Source organism: Peromyscus leucopus, chromosome 11 (assembly GCF_004664715.2).
Source record: "Peromyscus leucopus breed LL Stock chromosome 11, UCI_PerLeu_2.1, whole genome shotgun sequence".
Taxonomy (NCBI): Eukaryota; Metazoa; Chordata; class Mammalia; order Rodentia; family Cricetidae; genus Peromyscus; species Peromyscus leucopus.
The window spans coordinates 21604458-21626075 of record NC_051072.1 but is presented as its reverse complement, the minus strand read 5'-3'; the positions used below and the strand labels follow the sequence as shown (position 1 = coordinate 21626075).

The 21618-nt window shown below is 40.1% G+C and overlaps 1 protein-coding gene across 1 annotated transcript in view; it reads left to right on the top strand.

The window, feature by feature from the left end:
- Adamts12 (ADAM metallopeptidase with thrombospondin type 1 motif 12) overlaps positions 1-21618 on the top strand; it is a 263963-nt gene that overhangs the window by 122179 nt on the left and 120166 nt on the right. Inside the window, 2 exon segments of the mRNA XM_028884425.2 lie at positions 14563-14759; positions 16685-16768. Of these exon segments, the coding sequence (XP_028740258.1) occupies positions 14563-14759; positions 16685-16768 (281 nt within the window).

Here is a 21618-nt window from a genome sequence, read left to right as displayed (position 1 = left end):
CTCCCCAACAAACCATCAAGGGTACATCTATTCCTAAATTTTCCATGTGTACATGAAATTTTCCACAATGTCATTATCTGTTAGAAAGAGAAGAACACAAATTTTAACTCCATTTAGAAATTAGAAATTATCTTCAGAGAGTTTGGAGGATTTTCTCAGAGTCAATGGCAAGGACTAGAATCTAAGTCTTGATTTCTGTGAATCTCTCATTCTACCTTTCCTTCCCCATTAGACAATACTTGGCTTAAATGTTGTTTTCATGGTAGTTTGATTGCAATATAGCTTAAGTTTCTACATAGACCTCTTGCTAAATTACCCTACAATCCTCTCACTCTTCTGAGTATAATTCTACCATTATGGATAAGTTTTAGTTCAATAGCCATACAGTTATTTTTTTCATATTCTCAAAAAAGCAATTAAAACACATCAGGATATGGTTTGACTGAAAACAGGAAACAGAAATGGGAGCAGATAGATGTAATTGCACTATAATAAGTCACAGTAACATAAAGCAGTAAAGAATACACCTAACTTCATAAAGCAGTTCTGACCATGTTGTGAAGCTAACAGAAAGGGTGGCTGTAAACAGTGTTCTCCAGTTAGTAAACTTGCTTTAGTGCAGAGGTGTCCGCTAGCAATTACAACCTAATGTGCTGAAGGAATAAGGAAATAAGTTAATATATTGTAGGTAGCAAAAATCGGGGTTTGTAATAGCAGAGAACAGAAACATAAAAAAGGGGAAATATTACATAAATAGGTGATGGATTAGAATCAGAGACGCCAGCATGAATTCATATATGTATATAAGAGCTATGTAGATAAGTACAGACAGATTCAGATTTCAGATTAGTCTATTTGCACACACACACACACACACACACACACACACACACAATTTGAGGTAGGGCTGTGGAGTTGGGTAGGCAGAAGACATGTGTAGTTTAAAGGAGAGCATAGGCTTTAGGGGAGCGAGGAGTTGATATTTATTTGGTATTTATTATTGTTTGCAGGGTTCTAGACACACCAAGGTGTATTTGCTAGACACACCTTGCTAATCTCACTCTACAGATAGAAAACTGAAGTCACATTTTAACATCATCTGAAACTGCTGTTTCCAGATCACTTTGTGTTACACATACACACACACACACACACACACACACACACACACACACACATGCATATGTATGTATGTATGTATGTATGTATGTATGTATGTATGTATGTATATTACCTGTATTTCTCCTGGGAGAGTAAGAAAGAATTGTCATTCAGTAACATGAGCATATCCAGCACACAGATCTTAGTTTCCGATGTCCTTCTTGGCAATTGTGGTGGCACACATCAGTGGGATATGTAGAAGAGGCAGAAGCAGGACTATTACAAGTTCTAATTTCATTCTGTAGGAAAGGAACCAGGGTTTGTGAGAGAAGTGTCTGATTTCAGGAATGGCTCAGGAAATACAAAATGAACCTGGAACCAGGCAGTGAAACTGTTGTCCGTGATGACAGATTTTAGGGCCAAATTAAGTGAGTCCCCAGTGGCCAAAGCTCAGGCCACTTGAACAGTAAATTTAAGAATAATATGGGACTATAATCTATCAAATAAAATGAATATAGAAATAAATACCCATATTTTGCAAATGCATCATTTAAAGAATGATGATGAAGAGATAATTATTCCTTACAGTTGGATTCCTATTAAGAAATACAAATAAAATGCTAGAAATTTTAAAAACAATCACTATTTGGCAAAGCCATAGTTTTGAAAGCAAGAATAAACCATCTTTACTGAGATAAATATGTAAAAGAAATAATGAGAAACAAGGGCTTTCAATAATTTAATAATTTCAGTGTCTTCTCATGAAGTGCTCACTAATTATAATTTGACTAATGGCAACATTACAACACAGAAATCTGCCAAGCATTGATTAACCAAGTGATAAGGACCGGAAATTAATAAAATGAATGGGAAGGATGGGCTATTTCATGCAGAGAACTAACAGTATATACAAGTAGTCAAGAAATAAAAATGAATAGACAAGAGACTGAGGAAGAGAGAGATGAGACAGGGCTGGGAAGTTGGGTCAGTAGAAGGCAGGGTTAGTTTAAAGGAGAGTTGGGCTTTGGGGGAGTGAAGGGTTGGCATTTACTTGGTATTTATTCTATACAGGATTCTATTTCAGACATATCTTACTAACCTCAGTTCACAGATAGAAAACTTAAGTCACAGTTAACATCACCTGAAACTGCTGATTCCAGCTCACTTTGTGCTAGATGGATACTGAGGTCATGGCATTATGAACTGTAGAGTTTCATGAGATAGTCCTTGATGAACTCTATGGTTAAAAATATGTGGTAATAGTTTCTTGTCAGCTGCCAGCCCACAAATAATGACACAGAGACTTATTATTAATTATGAAAGCTTGGCCTTGGCTTAGGCTGTTTCCTAACTAGTTCTTATACCTTAAATTAATCCATTTATATTAACCTACATCCTGCCACGTGCCTTGCGGCTGTTATCTCTCCTCCTGTGCATCTTGCTTCCTCCACTTCTGGCTCACAACTCTGCCTTTCTTCTTCCCAGTGTTCTCTCTGTCCAGAAGTTATGCCCATCTCTCCTGCCTAGCTATTGACTGTTTAGCTTTTTATTACACCAATCACAGCAACACATCTCTACAGTGTACAGATATCCCACAGTATTGGAACTTCACCTCATATAATACCTGAAAGCAAAGGAAACAGCAAAATAAAGCAAGCAAAGCAATAGAAGAAAATGCTTTTGCAGACCACTATATCTAACAAACAACTAGCGGGGGGAAAAATCCCCAAATAGTGCAATTTAAGAAAACAGGTAAAGCATTTTAATAGGTATTTATCTAAATTTATCTAAAGACATACAAGTGGCCAATAAATATATTAAAAGAATATACAGCATCAATAATCAGAAAAATACAAGTCAAAGCCATAATAAAATACCGTCTCACATATGTAAGAATGGCTTTTATAAAAACAGAAACAGCTACCAAGTGTTGGAATGGATTGGGGAGAAAATGGAGAAAGGAGGGTTTTTTTTTGTTTGTTTGTTTTTAACGTAGTTGGTGGGGATGTAAATTGGTGGCAGCCACTGTGGAAATCGTATAGTAGTTTCTTAAAGATATAAAAGTAGAATTACAATGTGATTTAGCAACTGACTTCTGGGTACACTGCCAGAGGTACTGAAGTCTGCATCTCAAGATGCTCCCACCCATGCTGGATAGGCTGTAGGAATTCAGTGAGGGCAACACACCCTGCAAACAGCTGCTGGTGAAGACTTCTGGAGGATGTGCCCACTCCAAGGCATCAGAGTCCTGCATCTGCATTAAGGGGGATTCTGAAGGAAGCCATGAAATTCATAACTTTCTATGAGCTGTTCTGGTTCTGCTGTTTAAAGAAATGTTTTCTGAATGAAAGGGTTTATATTTGTAGCAGGGGGAAAATGCAGTTAGAAAACAGGTTTTCTTCTGCCCTAGTAGAGTTTGTAATGTGTGAGGTTGAAAAAAATAGATACAATACCATTTGCCACTCATGTGCCCTATGATACCGCTTTTGTATCAAGAGAGCTAGTTCACTCAAAATGCCTTCCACAGTGGTCTCTTCTTTATTCAAGAAGACTGGCTAATAATGAGGAGCCAGGAAGAGTTCTGAGTATTCTGATTAATTCGCACTCATTCTTGACTATGCCATCCTATATCTTCAGCATTTAAAATTTCAGAAGATGATGGAAAATGTGGAAAGATATACATGTGTCTTTGGTGGTTGAGAAGATATTCATCAGTCTTTATATCCTCATAACCACTATGAATACCAGAAAATTCTATGGCAAACGGAAGAAGCTGGGCTGATTCTAGACCAGAAGCTCAACATGGTTTTATGTAAATAAATACCTTTACCATTTGGTCAGTTTTCTTTTTCTCCTAAGGAGTAAAGGGACAGTTGACTTCCTGGTTCTGCACTACCGTAAACATCATGCTTTTTAAGGTTCTACTCGGAGCCATTTAGCAGCACATTAATAACAGTTCTTTTGTGGAATATGGAGGGGAGATTTTCAGTTGTTTTCAGCCACCTGTGAGTACACAGAAAACCCCCTGGAGCCAGTGTAAGCACAAGAGTCCCTGAAGGTGGCTGTCAGTGGTTTTCTTTAAGTTGACATTTACAGGAAACCTGGAAAAGGCCAGTTGACAGGGTTTTTTAGGATTTGTGGCTGAGGAGATTTCTCCGTCTTCATTTCAGATGGCTTAGGCTAGGCTGTGGGGGGCCTACTGTGGGGGGCTATGCTGTCAATCACGTGTGTCATGCTTATTGTCTTCCAGATGAAGCCCCACAAGTTAATTTCTAGTTTGCAAAGGTCCTGGGTGAGTAGGTCCAACTCTGACTGTGATTACATGAAAGCTCTAACTATGGTATTTGCTCCCATGGTATATGGCAATCTTTAAGTGCCTTTCCTGTGGCTGAGCCTCCCCCCTCTGGTTTTAAGCTATATTTTGAACATTTAAGGTCTGAGGAGAGCCTCCCAGTAACTCTACATATTAAAAATTGAATGGCTTATCAGAACTGTTAAGGCTAGACTGTGGGGGTCAGTTGTCAGTGCCCAGAGGAAGAAGGGGTTACTGATCTGTGGGACCTACTCTGGATGTGGAGGTGTGGAGAGACTCATAAGATCACATTTACTAAAAGAAATTGCAGTCAGCCACAGCCCAAATTGGAGGGAAGGAAGATAGAGATTTTGGAAAGGAGTTTCAGCCTCTTCCCACTGGAATAACCAGAAGAGGACATAGGTTCTAAGAGCCAGATGTTGGGAAATAGATCCTGGAAAAAAGAAATTGCCTCATAGATGAAAGTCCAGCCAGGGCATGTTGTAACCAAATAGTGTTTGATTAAACTTATCTTGTTTCAAATTATCAATGCATTACATAAATGTTTTGTCAGGCCTGGGATTATCTTGTGCATGGTGATTCTCTGATGGTGCTTCTTCCACCACATCGTCAGTCTTGAGGCTGCTGTTCTTGGTTCTCAGCCTCCTCAAGTAAGAGATACAGACCCAAGGTCAGGACTCTCCCCATTTCAGCTGTAGTGCTTAGTCATTGGCTCCAGGTTAGGTACTGGGACAGCTGGATATAGCTTTTGCTATTAATGTATGAGCTTGGACACTGCTTAATGAAAATTTTACTAAACTAATTATAGGCTCATAAACAGTAGTAAACACAATAAGGAATCTCCTGAACCTTCCACTCAGTTTATCCCAGTGGCAGCATCTTACAAAGCAGTAGTACAGTCTCACAGTCAGGACACTGACCCTGACAGAATCCACTAGGAACGTGTGAATAACTAGTTCTCTGCAGTTTTGTCCAATGTGTAGCTTTATGAATACAACAGTCTGCATACTGAACCCTACCTGGACAAGGCTCCTATTGAAAGTCATACCAACCTCCTCACCATGGCTCTCTAGTTCCATGTCCTAACCTCCGGAAACCACTAATCTTAATGTATAACAGTTTGCCATTGAAAAATATTGTGTAAACAGACACACAGCATATAACCTTCAGGGACTGGCTTGTTTCATGAATAATGATTTCCTAGAGAGAAGTTCCACTTTCTGTTGCTGAGTCTTCCATGCATTACAATATTTTAAACCACATCACAGGGTGGGGTTTTGTTGGCCATGCTTGGAGCTGCTATAGTGACCAACTGTATTCTTTTATGTTAACATACATCTCCATTTCTCTGGAATAAATGCTCCCAAGTCTCTGAACCATGTGGCAACTGAATATGAAGTTTTATAAGATGCTGTCAAACTGTTTTCCAGAATAATCTTGCCATTTTGTACCCGAAGTAGGTGAGAGACCCCAGTTCCCACATCCTCAACAGCACTTGATATTGTATCTTTTCTCTTTGTCTTTAGCCTTCCTGGTAGATGCGCAGCAATATCTTGTGTTTCTTTCTTAGATATGTTTTAGTTGAAATAGATTTACATCACCTGCCCCCTCTCTTTCTTCTCTCCCACCTCTTTCATGTTTCTTTTCCCATTCTTAAGTCGATAGCCTGTGTTTATTTGTATTTATTGCCCCCCACATATCACACACTCACACAGACACACACACAGACACACACACACTCCTGATAGCTAACAATTTTAAATTATATTTTTACATGCTTTTCTGATGTGTTATATGTTCTCTTTATATCTTTTGATTATTTTCCACTGGATTGGTTCTTCATTTTTTAGAGATTCTTTATATAGTTTTGATACTAGTTTGCTCACCTAACCACTTCCAAAAGTATCCTTCTCCAGGAGAGTCTCTATGGAATAGCATTTGCTCTAGGACACAGAGTTTGCCTGACTTTGACATGTGGAGATGTTCATTGTTGGCACCGTCCTGTAGAACTGGGGCTCAGATGGAGTAGATTGCTGTGGAAAGCCTAGTTTTAGGAAGGAGAAGCAGAGGAGTCACCAAGAAAACACTTAGCTCATCAACCATGGATGTTGCATAAATGTTTCTGAATGAGTGAAGGGTCTTTTAGGACAGTTGAGGATGGGTCAGCTCAGTGTTTGTCAGATTCAGACCTCCATCATAGCCGACCCCTGACTGTTAGCTTGGGGTGTCGTGGATGGTTGTTCTGCTCAACATAGTGTGACTAGTTCTCTCTTTGGATGATTTTCTCCAGTAACAAAACATTGATGGAGGACTGTCTAGATTACTGCTTCTCTTCTGCTCATTGACACGGAGACACACTCTCTCATTCTGGCAGAGTCCTCCCCAGACAGAGGTGGAGAGACAAGGAGAATGAGGCCTAGGGACATGTCCAGTACTGACATGTATTGTGTGACACTGTTCCTGGGGTGACATGAACAATCATTTGTTCACCCCAGTAGGGAATAGACAACAGCACAAAGTAAAGATGCCATCAAGGTCCTGCTTGGTGAGCCAATGAGTTATTGGGGTTACTTATAGGACCAGAATTGATTCAAAGGCAGCTGTATTCCTGAAAGCCAAGGCCAGCATGGATGGCAGCTCATGAAAGCTGGAAATCTGGAGGTCACTGCACAACTTTCAGGCCACTAGATCCATTGGAGACCATCTCTCTCAGGCAGTAGGGTTGTTCTGAGCCCCATCCAGGCAGCTCAGATGGTCTGGGAGTATCTTCCTGCAGGCCTTACTGTTTACATAACCTTGGGTACAGAAAGACCTAGTTCATCTGGTGAGTTTTAGGAACATCTTGAAGCTTTTGTGTTGCTTACTTCCTGCAGGGTGGAATGCTTCACCTCCCTTTAGAACACCCTGAGTCTTAAGCATCTTCCCTCCAAAATGGAATGTTTTGTCTCAGTGGAAATTGCTATGCAACAAAGATGGCACCTTATCAGCCTTTGGTCCCCAGGGTGATCTGGCCTTTGTGAGGGAGATGTGGGGTCTCTTTGAAAACAGCCATCAGAACTATGCTGGGTCCAATGTTCTGTCACCTCCAATGTTGTCACTGTCATAAGACAGCTGTTTAGCTGGCTCAATATTTACAAATTAATGAGGGCTGTGGCACTCCAAAGACTCCTGGTTCGGTGCTGAGTCCTGAGTTGCACAAATCACTGAGACATGATCCAGTCCTTGTGAGAAGTCTTTCCTCTCAGGAGGATGCTGAGCCTCAACCAGTAGGCTGGTCTAAGCTGAAGATTAAGGGAAGCACAGAGCTTTGAGCTAAAGAAATTAACAGTGGCAATGCCAACTGTATTTACCACATTTCGTAGCAGATAAAAGCCTGCCTTTGGTTCATAAAAAGAGCCATGTATTATTTGGTTACAGCATCATTTTGACCTTTAGTACATGGAAACAAAAATGCAGAATTTCTTTTCTCCTGAGGTGCAAGGAGGCTTTTATATCCTCAAAGAAAAATGACCCATAAATGCTGAGAGCATAGAGTCCCTACGTATTATAATTTACATCTGCTATGTTCGCTTTGCCCTGACTTCCCTTCTCATGTCTGTGCCAGAGGGCTGAAGAATACTGTGTCCAGTACCTCTGGGTACTTAGAAAGCATGTCAACAAATTATATTGCACTCTCTATCACTTCTGATGTTACAAAATGTTTTGTAAAGATACAATTTTGTAAATATAGTGAAGCTGAATTTCATTCATGGTGAAAGATGACACCAAGCATTAGCAACTAGATATTTTGCAGTAGCTAACAACTGCCCTAGTATGGGAAACCTAAAAATTCTGAGTAAAGAATTTTTTAACCAATGAAGTGCTTGAGTATGAGGAGGTAGCTAAGCAGGTAAAGGTGCTTTTTTGACAAGACTATCAACCTGCATTTGATCCCTAGTCACATGGAAGGAGAGAACCAGCTCCTGTCATTTGTTCTCTGACCTCCATATGAATGTCATGTCATACACAGACATATGCAAAAATGCATAAGTGAATAATGTAAAAAAATAAAATAAACCACTTATAATATGTACGGGTAGTAGTGATGAGGTGACGAGGAAGGGGGAAAGAGGGAGGGAAGAGAAAGAGGGAGAGGGAGAGCTAAGGAATGCTCTAACTTGAAGTTGAAGGCAACCTGGCCTCTGGGGCTTCTGGGTAGGAGGTGGTGCTCACGACGTGGGAAATAAGCCACAGAGTAACACGTTAGCCGATCGGTGGTAGGTTCCATTCTGTCGGTGGCTTGGAGATGAGGGTGGATTAACGGTGCATCACCTGCCATCAGATTGCAATATGAAGAGTTAACATAATTGGTTCACAATTACCCAAGGAAGGAGCAGGAGCAAGGAAGCAACTGAGTCTCAGCCCTCTTGATCCACACCATCCCAGACGTGCTTGAAGGCCATCTGCCCAGGAGTAGCTCAACAAGTAACAAATGCCCCTTTAATGGCAAATCCATGGGAACAACATCCTGGGCTTCTTGTAGAGCCAAGACAAGCACTACTCAGAGAAGGTGCCCTGACCATCCCAGGTTTGGGAGCCAGTTCTGGGTAGTAGAGAGCTCTACATTCTCAGGGTAAAATAATAAAAGAAGGGCATCTAGAGCTAGTGGGAGCTGGGTGACACATTTCCATACCCACTATTGATCACTCTCATCCTTATAGTCATAGCCTGGACCATCTGACTCCTAGAAGACCCCTGACCTTGGATGCTTTCTCTGTGTAATAAAGACATGACATTTAATTTCTCCTTTAAATGCTTGCTTATTTCAGCCCTCCCTTTAAAAGGAAGGATACTTAAAAAGATATCCAACGCTACCATGATCATGAGATGGTGTGTAGATGTAACAGTCTTATTAAATAAGAAACACAGAGCCAGCTGGGTGGTGGTGGTGCACGCCTTTAATCCCAGCACTTGGGAGGCAGAGGCAGGCAGATCTCTGTGAGTTCGAGGCCAGCTTGGTCTACAGAGTGAGATCCAGGAAAGGCGCAAAGCTACACAGAGAAACCCTGTCTCGAAAAACAAAAACAAAACAAAACAACAACAACAACAAAAAAAAAAACACACCACAGAGAAGGCGCAAAGCTACACAGAGAAACCCTGTCTCGAAAAACCAAAAAAAAAAAAAAAAAAAACCAAAAAAAAAAACCACACCACAGAGCCAAATGCAGAGTTAAAAGCCTAAGAGGTCAGAGCAGGAGTTAAGAGCTGAGACTTAAAACCACTTTTTTACCCTTCGCCGCCACTGCCGTCCTTCCCCTGAGAAAGAGATCTATCTACTTCCTGTGTATTTTTATTGTCTTTCTGTTCTGCCTTCTCATTGGTTGTAAACCCAACCACATGACTGCCTCGTCACTGCCTGTACTATACAGACCTCTAGGTCTCTATGGCTAGTATTGAGATTAAAGGCATGTGTCTCCATGCTGGTGGTGTCCTTGAACACACAGAGATCTGCCTGTCATGAGATCAGGATTAAGGGCGTGTGCTACCACTGCCAGACTTCTGCTATGGCTTGCTACTAGCTCTGACCCCCAGGTAACTGTATTTATTAACATGCAAATAAAATCACATTCCAGCACAAATAAAATGTTGCCATCATGGTGGACAGCATCCAGGGAGACTCCACAGAGGAGCATAGTGTTAAACCATCACATGACACCGTCTGTGAGGCTGCTACCAGCTCTAGTGTTCTCTGAGTTGAGCAAACATGTGTTTTTTTTTCCCACATACAGTTGTCAGCATTATGCTGTAGCACTTGCTTGCAAACCATCTTCTTGGCAGGAAGTAGACTATGGTCTTACACAGCTTAGTTCTAGTGGTGCTAGTGTGTACATCCACTATGCAGTCGGGGTTATTGATCTCTTCAAGCTGGCTTTGGGCATACTTCCAGGTGCCTCAGCTAGGATGCTCATTTTTATTCCAGAGAAACTTTGCCTCACTCGCTGTGGCTCAAATAATATTTGCAGCCTTAGATAATTTGCTATCTGTCCCTCTGAACTGGTCATCTTTGAAGTGAATACAACTGTCTGAAGACAAACAAGTGAGGCAGCATAAGTCAAAACATTGGCAGTTAGTAGATGTCCTAAACAAATACCCCCCTTCGCCCCAGTCTCAGGTGGGGACATAACGTAAAAGCACCAGAAAGATAAAATAAAATACAGCCCCCCAGAGCCCAGAGGTTTCGACACTGTCCTTACTTCCCTGAGAATACACCACAGAGGAAGAAGGAAATGATGGATATTGTAAAACTTCATAAACACCATCTTTAAATAGAACGCAAATCAAAGAGACATTTTAAGATCCCTGCAGATAGTCAATAGTCAGAATGCAATGAGAATAGAGAACAATGGGAGACAGTATTCTTTATAAATTGCCCATCTCATTCATTGCCAACTCTGGTCATGAAAAGCAATTCAACTGATATCTAGCCCCACGTGTGTTTTCCCCTTTCGTACCCTCTTATAGAAAATGTGCTGACGCATTTCTCACAATGGAGAGCAGATGTGGAGGAGGCAGCTGGGGGCAGAAGAAAGACAAAAGGCTAAATAGTCAACCGAGCGGGTAATGAATCCCACATGCTTAAACATTGACATAACACTGTTGACAGTCTGCCTTTAGCTCAGTGACTTTCACACCTCACCCAGAACAACATGAGAAGCTTCCTATGGTCACGTAGTCCTCGCCAGTGAGTTTCTACTGCTGAAAGTGTTCCCCCCAAAGAGCTTAATTCTGCACAGTTACCCTTCATGTGAAACATGGAGTTGTCAGTATGAAAGACAACCACGTTGGGAACTGAGTACACTGTTCTCTTGACACTGAGACTTGTTTTGCTTTTGGTGCAATCAATGTTGTGCTGCACGGCACTTCATTGGGGGAAATGCAGTTTTCCAGACATAACAGACCAAGAAGGGGAGTTATTAAATTACTGCCGATGTCTCTTCGGGTTACATGCCTGCTCTCTATGAGTAAGTTATATGGAAATGGAGATGATGCCTTACTTATGGACTGGAAGGAGTCGTCTATTACCTGTTTCTCCAAGGAGCTCATGCTTTCTTCTTGGGGTTTTCTCTCCTCCTTGTTGAGGTTCCCACTAGGACCAAAACATTGTTATTAAGTAGACCACTAAGGGAGTGGAAGAAGCAGGAATGGGCTTCCAGAGTTTGGGGTGCCATGGCCCCCAGAGGACCATGTGTCCATCCTTATCCCCTGGAAGGATGAGAATAGTGAAGGAGGTGCTGATAAAGAAAAAATAAGAAAAGAAAAGCAAAAAAAGAAGGTGAGGGACTGATTAGGAAGCAGAAGTGGATCAGCAGGAGTGAGGGGAACAAGAAACTTAGAGGGTAAATGAGATCAAAATAATTATATACATGCATTAAAAGTTCCTAATTAAACTCACTATCATGTATAATTAATTAATTCTAATAAAAATACTAGCAAAATATGTCAGTCACCCCAATACTTGAGCTCAGTGGAAAGTATTGTGCCTTCTTGCAGTTTTGAGAAGTGCTGTTTCAGGATGGGAAGAATCAGAAGAAAGAGACTACATCTAATCCATGTGGGTAGGAGTCCCTTACTTAACCAACCCTGCTAAAGCCTCTTCCAAAAACTTGGAGCTCCTGTGGCTGACTGCCTGGCTTACACCGATTTGAAAACAGCAGTCTGAAACATTCCCATGAGAAGGGGTAAGCAGCTGGCAGGGGGGTAAGGATGGGTATGAAAGATGAGGAATCACTGATTATCTTTGGGAATTCATACTTCACCATGCAAAGAAATTGGAGGGAGAAAATAGAAAATTATTCAACCACAGATGAGAATTTAACCATCTCCCTGTTTGCTAAAACCCCACAGGACTTCCCTCAATGTTTACATAACCCTGGATTGTTTTTCCAAGAGCACAACTTCAATATTTTTAAGCAAAACCCAATAAAGAATTTGAGCTGACCCAGACCTGAGTGGTACTTCATTTTTTTTCATCAATATTGTTTAACACATGCCACCTTCATACAGACAGTGAAACCAAGGAATTTACTCCAGCATAATGGGCATTGGCAAGAAGGCAGAGGAGCACAGTTTTAGCTGTCTCCATTAAAGGTCTGAGGCAGAGCCTCAAGGGGCAGCTTAATCTAGATGCTTCTAAGCACTCAAGAGTGGAAATCCCAGAGAAGCAACTCTTAGCTCAGGACACAAGATAATCTTCCAGAAGGAAAAGATACCCTGAGTCTGTGAGCACCCTCATACACTGGGAGTGCTCTGATCAAGGCTGCATGAATCAACAGAGATTAGGATGGGAATATGAAGTTTGCCTCTTAACTCTTGTGCTCAGCTCCTCCCAGGGATACAGGGTATCCATAGGGACAGACAAGAGATGGGTAAAACTGTATTCCTGAGATGAATCATCCAAGACTGGTGTGATAGATAGCTTTATGTCAACTTGACACAAGCTAAAGTCATCTGAGAGGAGGGAACCTCAATTAAGAATATGCCTCCATAAGATTAGGCTGTATGCAAACCTGTAGGGCATTTTCTTAATTAGCAGTTGATGGGAAAGGGCCCAGACCATTGTGGGCGGTGCTGTGCCTGGGCTGGTGGTCCCGGATTCTATAAGAAAGCAGGCTGGCCAAGTCATGTTGATCAGTCCAGTAAACAGAACCCCTCCATGGCCTCAGCATCAGCTCCTGCCTCCAGGTTCCTGTCCAGTTTGGGTTCCTGTCTTGGCTTCCTCAATGATGGACTACAATGTGGGAGTTTAAGCCAAATAAAGCCTTTCCTTCTTAAGTTGCTTTGGTCATGATGTTTCACCACGGCAATAGAAGCCCTAAGACAACTGAGCTGTCATCTCTCCCTCGGCCTAGTCCTTTTTGCTCACTTCCTCTATCAAGTCATTTTTCCTCAATTGCCTAAGCAAGTCTGAGTCCACCCTAGCGTTTTAGATTTGACCCTCACTTGGGCTGAGCATTCATGTCTCTGTGGATGAAGCACTCATTTTATTGCACTCTGATTTTCTGTAGACCTTGGTTAGGTAACAACATCCTGGCATTCAGGGATGATTCCATAATACTTCTTTCCAATTTCCCTTATCACTCTACGGCTTTATTTAGATTAAGCTTTCCAAACCATGACCCTCACAGACCAAATGTTTTTCAAGGCCTGTTAGTGACCTTGGTGACTTTACAGTCATCCTTTGGGTCTTTTTCAGTTTCTTGAGTCAGGATGCTTTTGAGCCTTCTGCTTTTCTCTGTTACATCTTCTCCAGTCTTGAGTGTTTTTCATGTTTACAGGAATATTGTAGTAAATGTGGAAGTGTGTTAATGTGAAACAGAACATCCTGGCCGTCTAATGACTGAATGAGCTTAGTAATTGAGGAATATATTAACCAGCTATTCTGTGCATCCTCTTTCTCACTTGTAAAATGGAAAGAGGGATATGAATATCAAATATTTATGAAAAGCTAAAACTCAACATTTAAGTCCTAGCATACTTATTGCCTTGCCTGTGGTAGACAATGAATAATTTAGAGAAAAAAAAAAAACAAGAAAGAGAAAACTCCCATTATATATATATATATATATATATATATATATATATATATATAGAGAGAGAGAGAGAGAGAGAGAGAGAGAGAGAATATTCACACACACACAACTCAGAGCAGCACACATGCTAAGAAAGTGTTTGACCACTGAGCTATACTCCTGGCCTTTCAACACTTTATGTTGAAACATGTGCTCTCTTTGATAGCCTGAGACATCCTTAATTTGCTCTTCATCTACTTTAGCTTCTGGAGTAACTGGAGTCACAGATGTACCCCCACAACCAACTGTAACATGTGTTTATAGTGAAAGACTTACTGAAATGAACCACAACGTTTTAGAAGAAATACTTCTGGAATTGCCTTATAAGATTCCAATTTGAGTAGTCTTGTTCAAGTTCATTTAAATTGATCTTATCTTCTGTTTCACATACATACACAAGAACTTTGCACTCATGTGTTACTAATCATAAATTAAACACACAGCCTTGTGTTTTTACAAATACAGGTGAATAATGTTTTTATACACAATGTATGTTAGAGTTACATAACTTGGTTATTGTGTCTTCTGTTTAATGTCCAGACAGTCTAGGTAACTCTGAGAAGCAAGAGCTGCAGAGAGAGAAGTGGGAGAGGAAAAACTTGCCAAGCAGAAGCCTCTCCCGGCGCTCCATAAGCAAGGAGAGATGGGTGGAGACACTTGTGGTGGCTGACACCAAAATGGTGGACTACCATGGAAGTGAGAACGTGGAGTCCTACATCCTCACCATCATGAATATGGTATGACAGACTGCACGAGGGGCGGGACCCGACAGAAGAGATGGCCTTAGAAATGCTCTTCCCCTCATCAAGGAATATGTTTGTCAGGCATCATGGTGGTGGTACTTACTTGCAGTTCCCAAATCTGGCAAACCAAGGCTGGGGGATTGCAAGTCTGAGGGTAGCTTAGTCTAGGTAGTGATATACTGTCCCAAAAGGCTAAAAACAACAAAAAAAAATTAAAAAGAGATTTTTGTTGTTGTCCTTTATAACATACACACACACACACACACACACACACACACACACACACACACCACGTGGGCATGCATGCACTTGTACAAGTCTGTTACTTGAACCAATGTGTAATAATGGAAATTCAGGACAATTGGTCTGTTGCTTAAAAATGTGCATGGGAAAATTTCCCTGGGAAAATTTGGAATTCATCATTTGCATATATATATAATAGCTATTATTCGCCAAGTGACTTGATTTTTCTAGGATGGCTTTCCATCATCAATTTCTGCTAGTCTTCGTCAACGAGAAAACTCGGACAAAGGAACTGAACATGATTTCCTCAAGGCAGAAAGAGCTATCACCAGAATTAGTTTACGCTGCAATCCCAGGGCCAGTTGTTCTCTGCATTTTGTCTAGTGGCTTTCTGTAATAGTCTCCGCTGCAAAAAAATAAGCTTCTTTGATAAGGGTTGAGAGCTGCACTTCTCGGTATGTACGTTGTATCAAGACAAGCAGTCTGTAAAAAGAATGCACTTAGAGATTATTCTGGTTTAGAAGAGTGGCAATAATAGGATCACATCTAGGATCCATGGCCTCACAGGCACCTGTGGTTGGGGAGGTCTAAAGTACCAGCCATGAAGAGATACAGACAAATAACAGTTGCTGAAAGAGGGGAAACTAATCTTCCCCAGGGAGGAGACCCCCACCCTGGCTATCCAATACTAAGGGATTAGCCCTAGAAATGTATACACGCAGGCAACACTAAATGGACTCATCAGGTAGTGTTTGTATGCTGACTTGTTTATATGTACATATAACAACAATGGTTAAAGAAGGGGAGATTATGGATTTGGGAATAGGAGGTCAGACATGGAAGGCACGGAAGGGAAGAGAGAGGAGGAAGGGAGAGACTATGTGATTACATCTTAAATTATAAAACAGAAAAGAAAAAATAAAGCAAGGGGAAAAAACCATGAGTTGTAATGATAACTAGCACCACAGGTGAGGAGAATTAAAAAATCTGTGATGAAAATGAGCACAGTAAAGTTAAGTTAAAAAGTATCTGGTATATTTCTATTTATGTGATGTGTGTATCTATACACATTGTCTCACTATCTGCTCTGTGTGTGTTTGTAACCAAAAGGATCTATAAACAGAACTTAAAATAGGTTATCTTGGGTGGAGGAATTATAGATGAATTTTATTTAATTTGATTACATATATGTATATATAATCAACTATATATATATATATACATATATGTAATAAAATAAAAATATATAGATACATATATACTATTCTCCACTGTTTATAATTTTTTAATTTTCTGCAATGTCCTATAAGTTAAAATTAGATTTTATGTTTATGTTAATACTATCCCTACTTTGATTGCAGAAGTTCTCTTATTTTATTAGTTGAAAAAAATATGTTCTTTTAACCAATTCCCTCTTTTCCTTCTGTCTTTGATAGTAATTATATCACTGTAACCAAGAATGAAAGACATAATTTCTCAAACACACATCCAATCCATCACCCTGAAAGGGCATCTTTAAATATTATAATGTGAACTGAGATTTAGTCTCCTCAGAACTTGCGCCTAGAATTCACTCTATGACATGGTATTCATTTCCTTGTGTTCTGGAGTTATCCACACCTCTGACAGGTACACACTGTGCATGTGGAGCTAATGTTTTCTGTTTCTGACTCCAGGTCACCGGGTTGTTCCATAACCCAAGCATTGGCAATGCAGTCCACATTGTCGTGGTTCGACTCATTCTCCTTGAAGAGGAGGAGGTAAGGAATGGTTTCCCTCCACTCTTCTTGCCTCTGCTGTGCCATTTCCACCCTCTCTCTTTCTCTCTCTTTTAGGAAAGTTCTTGATAAGCAAGAAAGAGGTCTCTACACAGTCTTTTTACAATCAAAAGGGGAGAAAAATATTATTTTGTGTTATTTTTCTTGGGACTTCAGCAACATTGAGTGGGAAATGGGGAACATTTTCAAAAAATTGTACACACACACACACATAATTACCTGATTACAATTGCATCTAACAAGACACAACATAGACATACAGCTGTCGCTAAGAGTGTTTTGCAATGGAAGTAGTGTAACTCATAACCAAGCTAGATAGTTTCAATGGATGTTAGGAGAGATATGCTATGATGCATGTCTCTCATGCCATTAATTTCTCTATGGCATATAACATATATCTCTTAGATTCAAAGACTCTAGTTTACACATTTGTCCTTGGATATTTCATGTAGTCTCATACTTATATATCCTACACATGCTGGGATGATATGCCTAGGTCCTACTTCATTTAGTCTTGGGAATGTGGATAAGTCTGAAATGGGATTCCTGCCAAAGTATCTCATTTTGCTCCCTTCATTCCTGATACCATTATCTTTCCTGTCTCAGTCAAAACTGCTCCAGTGTTCACCAGTGGCATACACCTGAGAGTCATTCTTTTGTTGTTGTTTGGTTTGTGTTTATTTTTGAGACAAGATCTTACTATGCATCTTTGGCCTGTTATTCAAATGTAGACAGGCCAGCCTCAAATGTACAGAAACCTGTGTATCTGCCTCTCAAGTGTGTATGACATCATGTCCAACCCCATCTTTTTATTTATTTATTTATTTATTTATTTATTTATTTATTTATTATTGTTGAAATCCAACAACAAAGCCCATAGTGGTCCCACCTCCAAAGCACAGTTCAAATAAACCCAGTATTCAGCATTTCTGCAATCATTATGTTGATTCAATTCTTACATCTTGCCTGAACTGGTACAGGGAATTCTCAAATGATTTCCCTGTTTCCAACCTTGCCCATAATATATTCTCTGGGAAGATCATTTCATGTATAGCTGTAATGGATGACTTTAAATACAAGTTCAAATAGTAACTTCAACCTCCCCCACAAAGACTCCATTTTAAAAAAATCAGTTCAGATTACTTTGGTCTTCATGGTCTTGATCCATCCATCTTTTTAGTTTTTCCAGTTTTCCTTATGCTATTCACTCCCTTGTCTCCAGCCCTTGCACTCTGGAGTTTGAATGAGTTCTAGAATATGCAGGGCGTTTTTCAGCATCATAATCTTCGTACTTATGGATCCCAGTATCTCAAACATCCCTCCCTTGGTTCTGCACATGGCTGGTACCTTCTCATCACATAAGCCTTTGCTTAAGTACTGACTCTTAAGAGAATTCTCAATGTCCAACCTACTCAAAACTATACAGCAGCTGACACACATAGGGAGGACCCTATTCACATCTTCTCCAGCAAGAAATGTGGCACCAAATGTCAAACAAGGCTATAGTTTCTTAACAGCACAAGTCTCCACCCTCGGTTAAAAGGATATTTTAAAAATGATCTCTGAAGCCTAGATTCCTTTCCCCTTTCTTCCCTACTGGCCCCACTTCACTTCGTTACTTGGGGCATGTTTGGGGCATCATGGAATTCCAGTTGTTATAGGATTTCTTTTTCTGTCATCCTTTTGTTCATAAAATTTATTCAAAACTTGGAAAGCAGGCAAAAAAAATGTCTGCTAGTGCCTATCTGACCCTCTGTGAATGGAACTTTGGCTGTTATGCGCTCTTGATGAGGATTCAAATGTGGTGAAGCTAGATACTGGTTTGTAGAAAACTGATGGGGTGCACAAATGGTTTCTGTCCAGAAAAGATAAAGTAGATATGTATCTAACAAAGATAATCCTAAGCATATTAAGCTTTTATTGGCCTGTGCAACATTAACTGACCTTGTACCTAATTTAACAATCTCACTCTAGTATGTTTCCCACTGGCTTGGGCTGTGGTAATTTTTCTTGCATCTGCCTCCTCTTCCACATAGATGTGTTACCCTTGAGAGGGGAGGTTGATGCAGACATCCCATCTAGAACCGAGTGCTCCAATGTCTCTTACTCTCTGCACATTGTCAAATTATGGGTCTTTTACTTACTGTCCATTGCAAGAAGCTTCTCTGGTGAGGGTTGCATGATGCCCTTGCAAGGGTTTTATAAAATCTCTAAGTGTCTCAAAGTTCAAAAGTTGACAACAAATTTCAATTCACCATACTTATTTTTCCTGATTTGCAGGAAATAGTTCAAACGATTCCTTATATTTTTGACTAGTAAGCAACCTAAACAGAATTAACAATCATGGATTTCATTACTTACCTAAAATCAGGGTGTCAGGCAGACAATGGGAGAAAGTACAGAGTGAGTGATGGGGCTATGCTATCCTTCAGTGCACAGTCCTCAGAAAGTCACATCTTTTTCCATGTCCCATCAGCCAGATGACACATACTATGCTTCTCACTGAGGAGATAAATATGAATATAAATCCTATTTCCTGACTCTGAGTAATTTGGGATCTCCTGTCAAAAGTACAAAAATAAAAATTTTAAATGGAAGTGAACATAAGGTTAAATATGTATCAGTGATGTGGAAGGACATTTGGGTGTCTATATTGGTATTAGAGGGAACAAAGGAATTAGCCATTCAGGAAAGCTATTCCAAATGAAAGGGCCCATGCAAGTACTTTCTTTAGTGTTTAACCTCTTACTGTACATATGAGAGCAATTAGCACATCATTGATGCTGGACAAAGACATTGAGAAGATCAAGCACCTTACTATAATGGAAAACAAACCATTATACTGAAGGCAAGAAGGCTGCTAACAAATGAAAATATGCCCATAGGAGATCCCTAGCCTCTACAACCATATAGGCACATATGAACACACATGTACATACACATGCACAAACATATATGATGCACAATCAATCAACAAATCAATTAATTAAAAAAAAGAAAACCTGCCCACTTCCACTCTCATGGGCTTATTCTATTGCTGTCTACCTCTGTGTATGACATCATGATCCTCCCAGGTAAAGAAGTTAGAGATGCAGAAACCACCATGGCACATACTTCTCTCTCTCCTGTAGCCAGTCAGGTGATGCTTTTTTTTTTTTTTTTTTTTTACTTGCCTGTCACCATCTTCACCACTTTAGTAAGCTGTCTATCTGTTTCCTGAGTTTATGATTCTAGGTACGTACTTTATGCCCGCTTAGAACCAATTGGATTCCTTTCAATTCTGTTATCTCAGCTCAGATGACTTTAGTACAGGTATCAATCCATTGAGAAATCATTCCATTAATCACTCACAACACTTCATTTTTCCTTTGCAGAAAGTACCACAGTTGTAATTTTATGTGTTCGATTAATGCAAAATTCTCCCACGAGTGTACAAGACTTGCATTAGTATGTAAGGGTATCATTTAGTTCCCACAACAACCCATAAATATTTTATTATTATTCATATTTTATAAACACTTTAAAGTTCTTGAAAGAAGACAAAAGGCCAAGTGGAGGAGATTATGATTATAATATCAGTGACTCGGTGGTAGAGATCTTAACCTACTGTGCACAAGGGTATGGGTTCCATTTCCAGCCCTGGAAAGGAGAGAGGTGTCAGGGTAGGGGGCACAGAACAATGACAAAGATGGAATGTAAGTTGAATGAAGTTAAGTGGACCCCAGGTTGCTATGAGAACCAGGACTGAGCCCTGCAGGTACCAAGATGTTTTACAGAGAAAGGGTAGAGTTGATAGGCAGGAAGGCCATCACTTACTTTCCTGGAGGATTTTCTCTTGATCTACTGAATGAGTTAGTGTTGGGCTCACTGTGGCACTAACAGCCTGTTGACTTTTAGAAATTTGAGTTGGTGATTGTATGAATTAATAATAACATATGTAATTGCTTTTTTCTTGGTAAATATCAATGATATGGACAAATAATTTTAGCCCATTTCTTTCAGATCAGTAGTTTTCCTCTGCTACTAACATGATTTATTTCTTAGGCATGTGAAGTTTTCCAATTTTTACATTTTTTTGTTTGTTTTTTTGTTTTTTTGTTTTTTTTTTTTTTTAGCTCACTTGTAGGTCTTCACAGATCTGTTCTGTCCAATGCTGTTAACGTCCCCCCCCCCCCCCCCCCCCCCCCCCCCCCCCCCCCCCTGTCAATTTTTACATTTTATCCACTTGTCTATTCATCTGTTATCTGTTTGCTCAGCCTAAGCATCATTAGCAGAATGTGGCCAGACCGCAGCACATCAAAAGCTGCGCACAGGAATTCCCAGGGAGCCTGATACAAGATTGTTTCTTCCTTAGATGATAGCTCAGAAAGAAAGAGAACAATTGGTAATAGAAGCCATGTTCTTGCGAAATCATGTCCTGTCTCCCACTTCTGTGAGCTGTGTCTGATTTCTTCCAAGTCAGCTAGCCCTCTTAAAAGGTTCATGTACTCCAGGGTATAGGAAGAGGAAGGTGGGAAGTGAGTTGGGCTAGCTTGAGAAGATGAGGTGCAAAGAAATGAGCAAAAGCTATTTTTGTTTGCCAAGGGAACAAGAACAAGGTTGTGAATGAGTGTTTGCTTTAATCTGCTCAAACAATAACCAAGTTGTTTGATGAAATGTTTAAAACAAATATCTCAATATTTATTGTGAATCAGATTAATCTTACTGTATTTTATATGCTCAGGACCACATGGTCTTTTTAAAAGATTTTTTTTCATTTATTTATTTATTGTGTAGATGTGACAGCCAGAGTATAACTTAAATGAGTCAATTCTTTCATCTCATCATGTAAG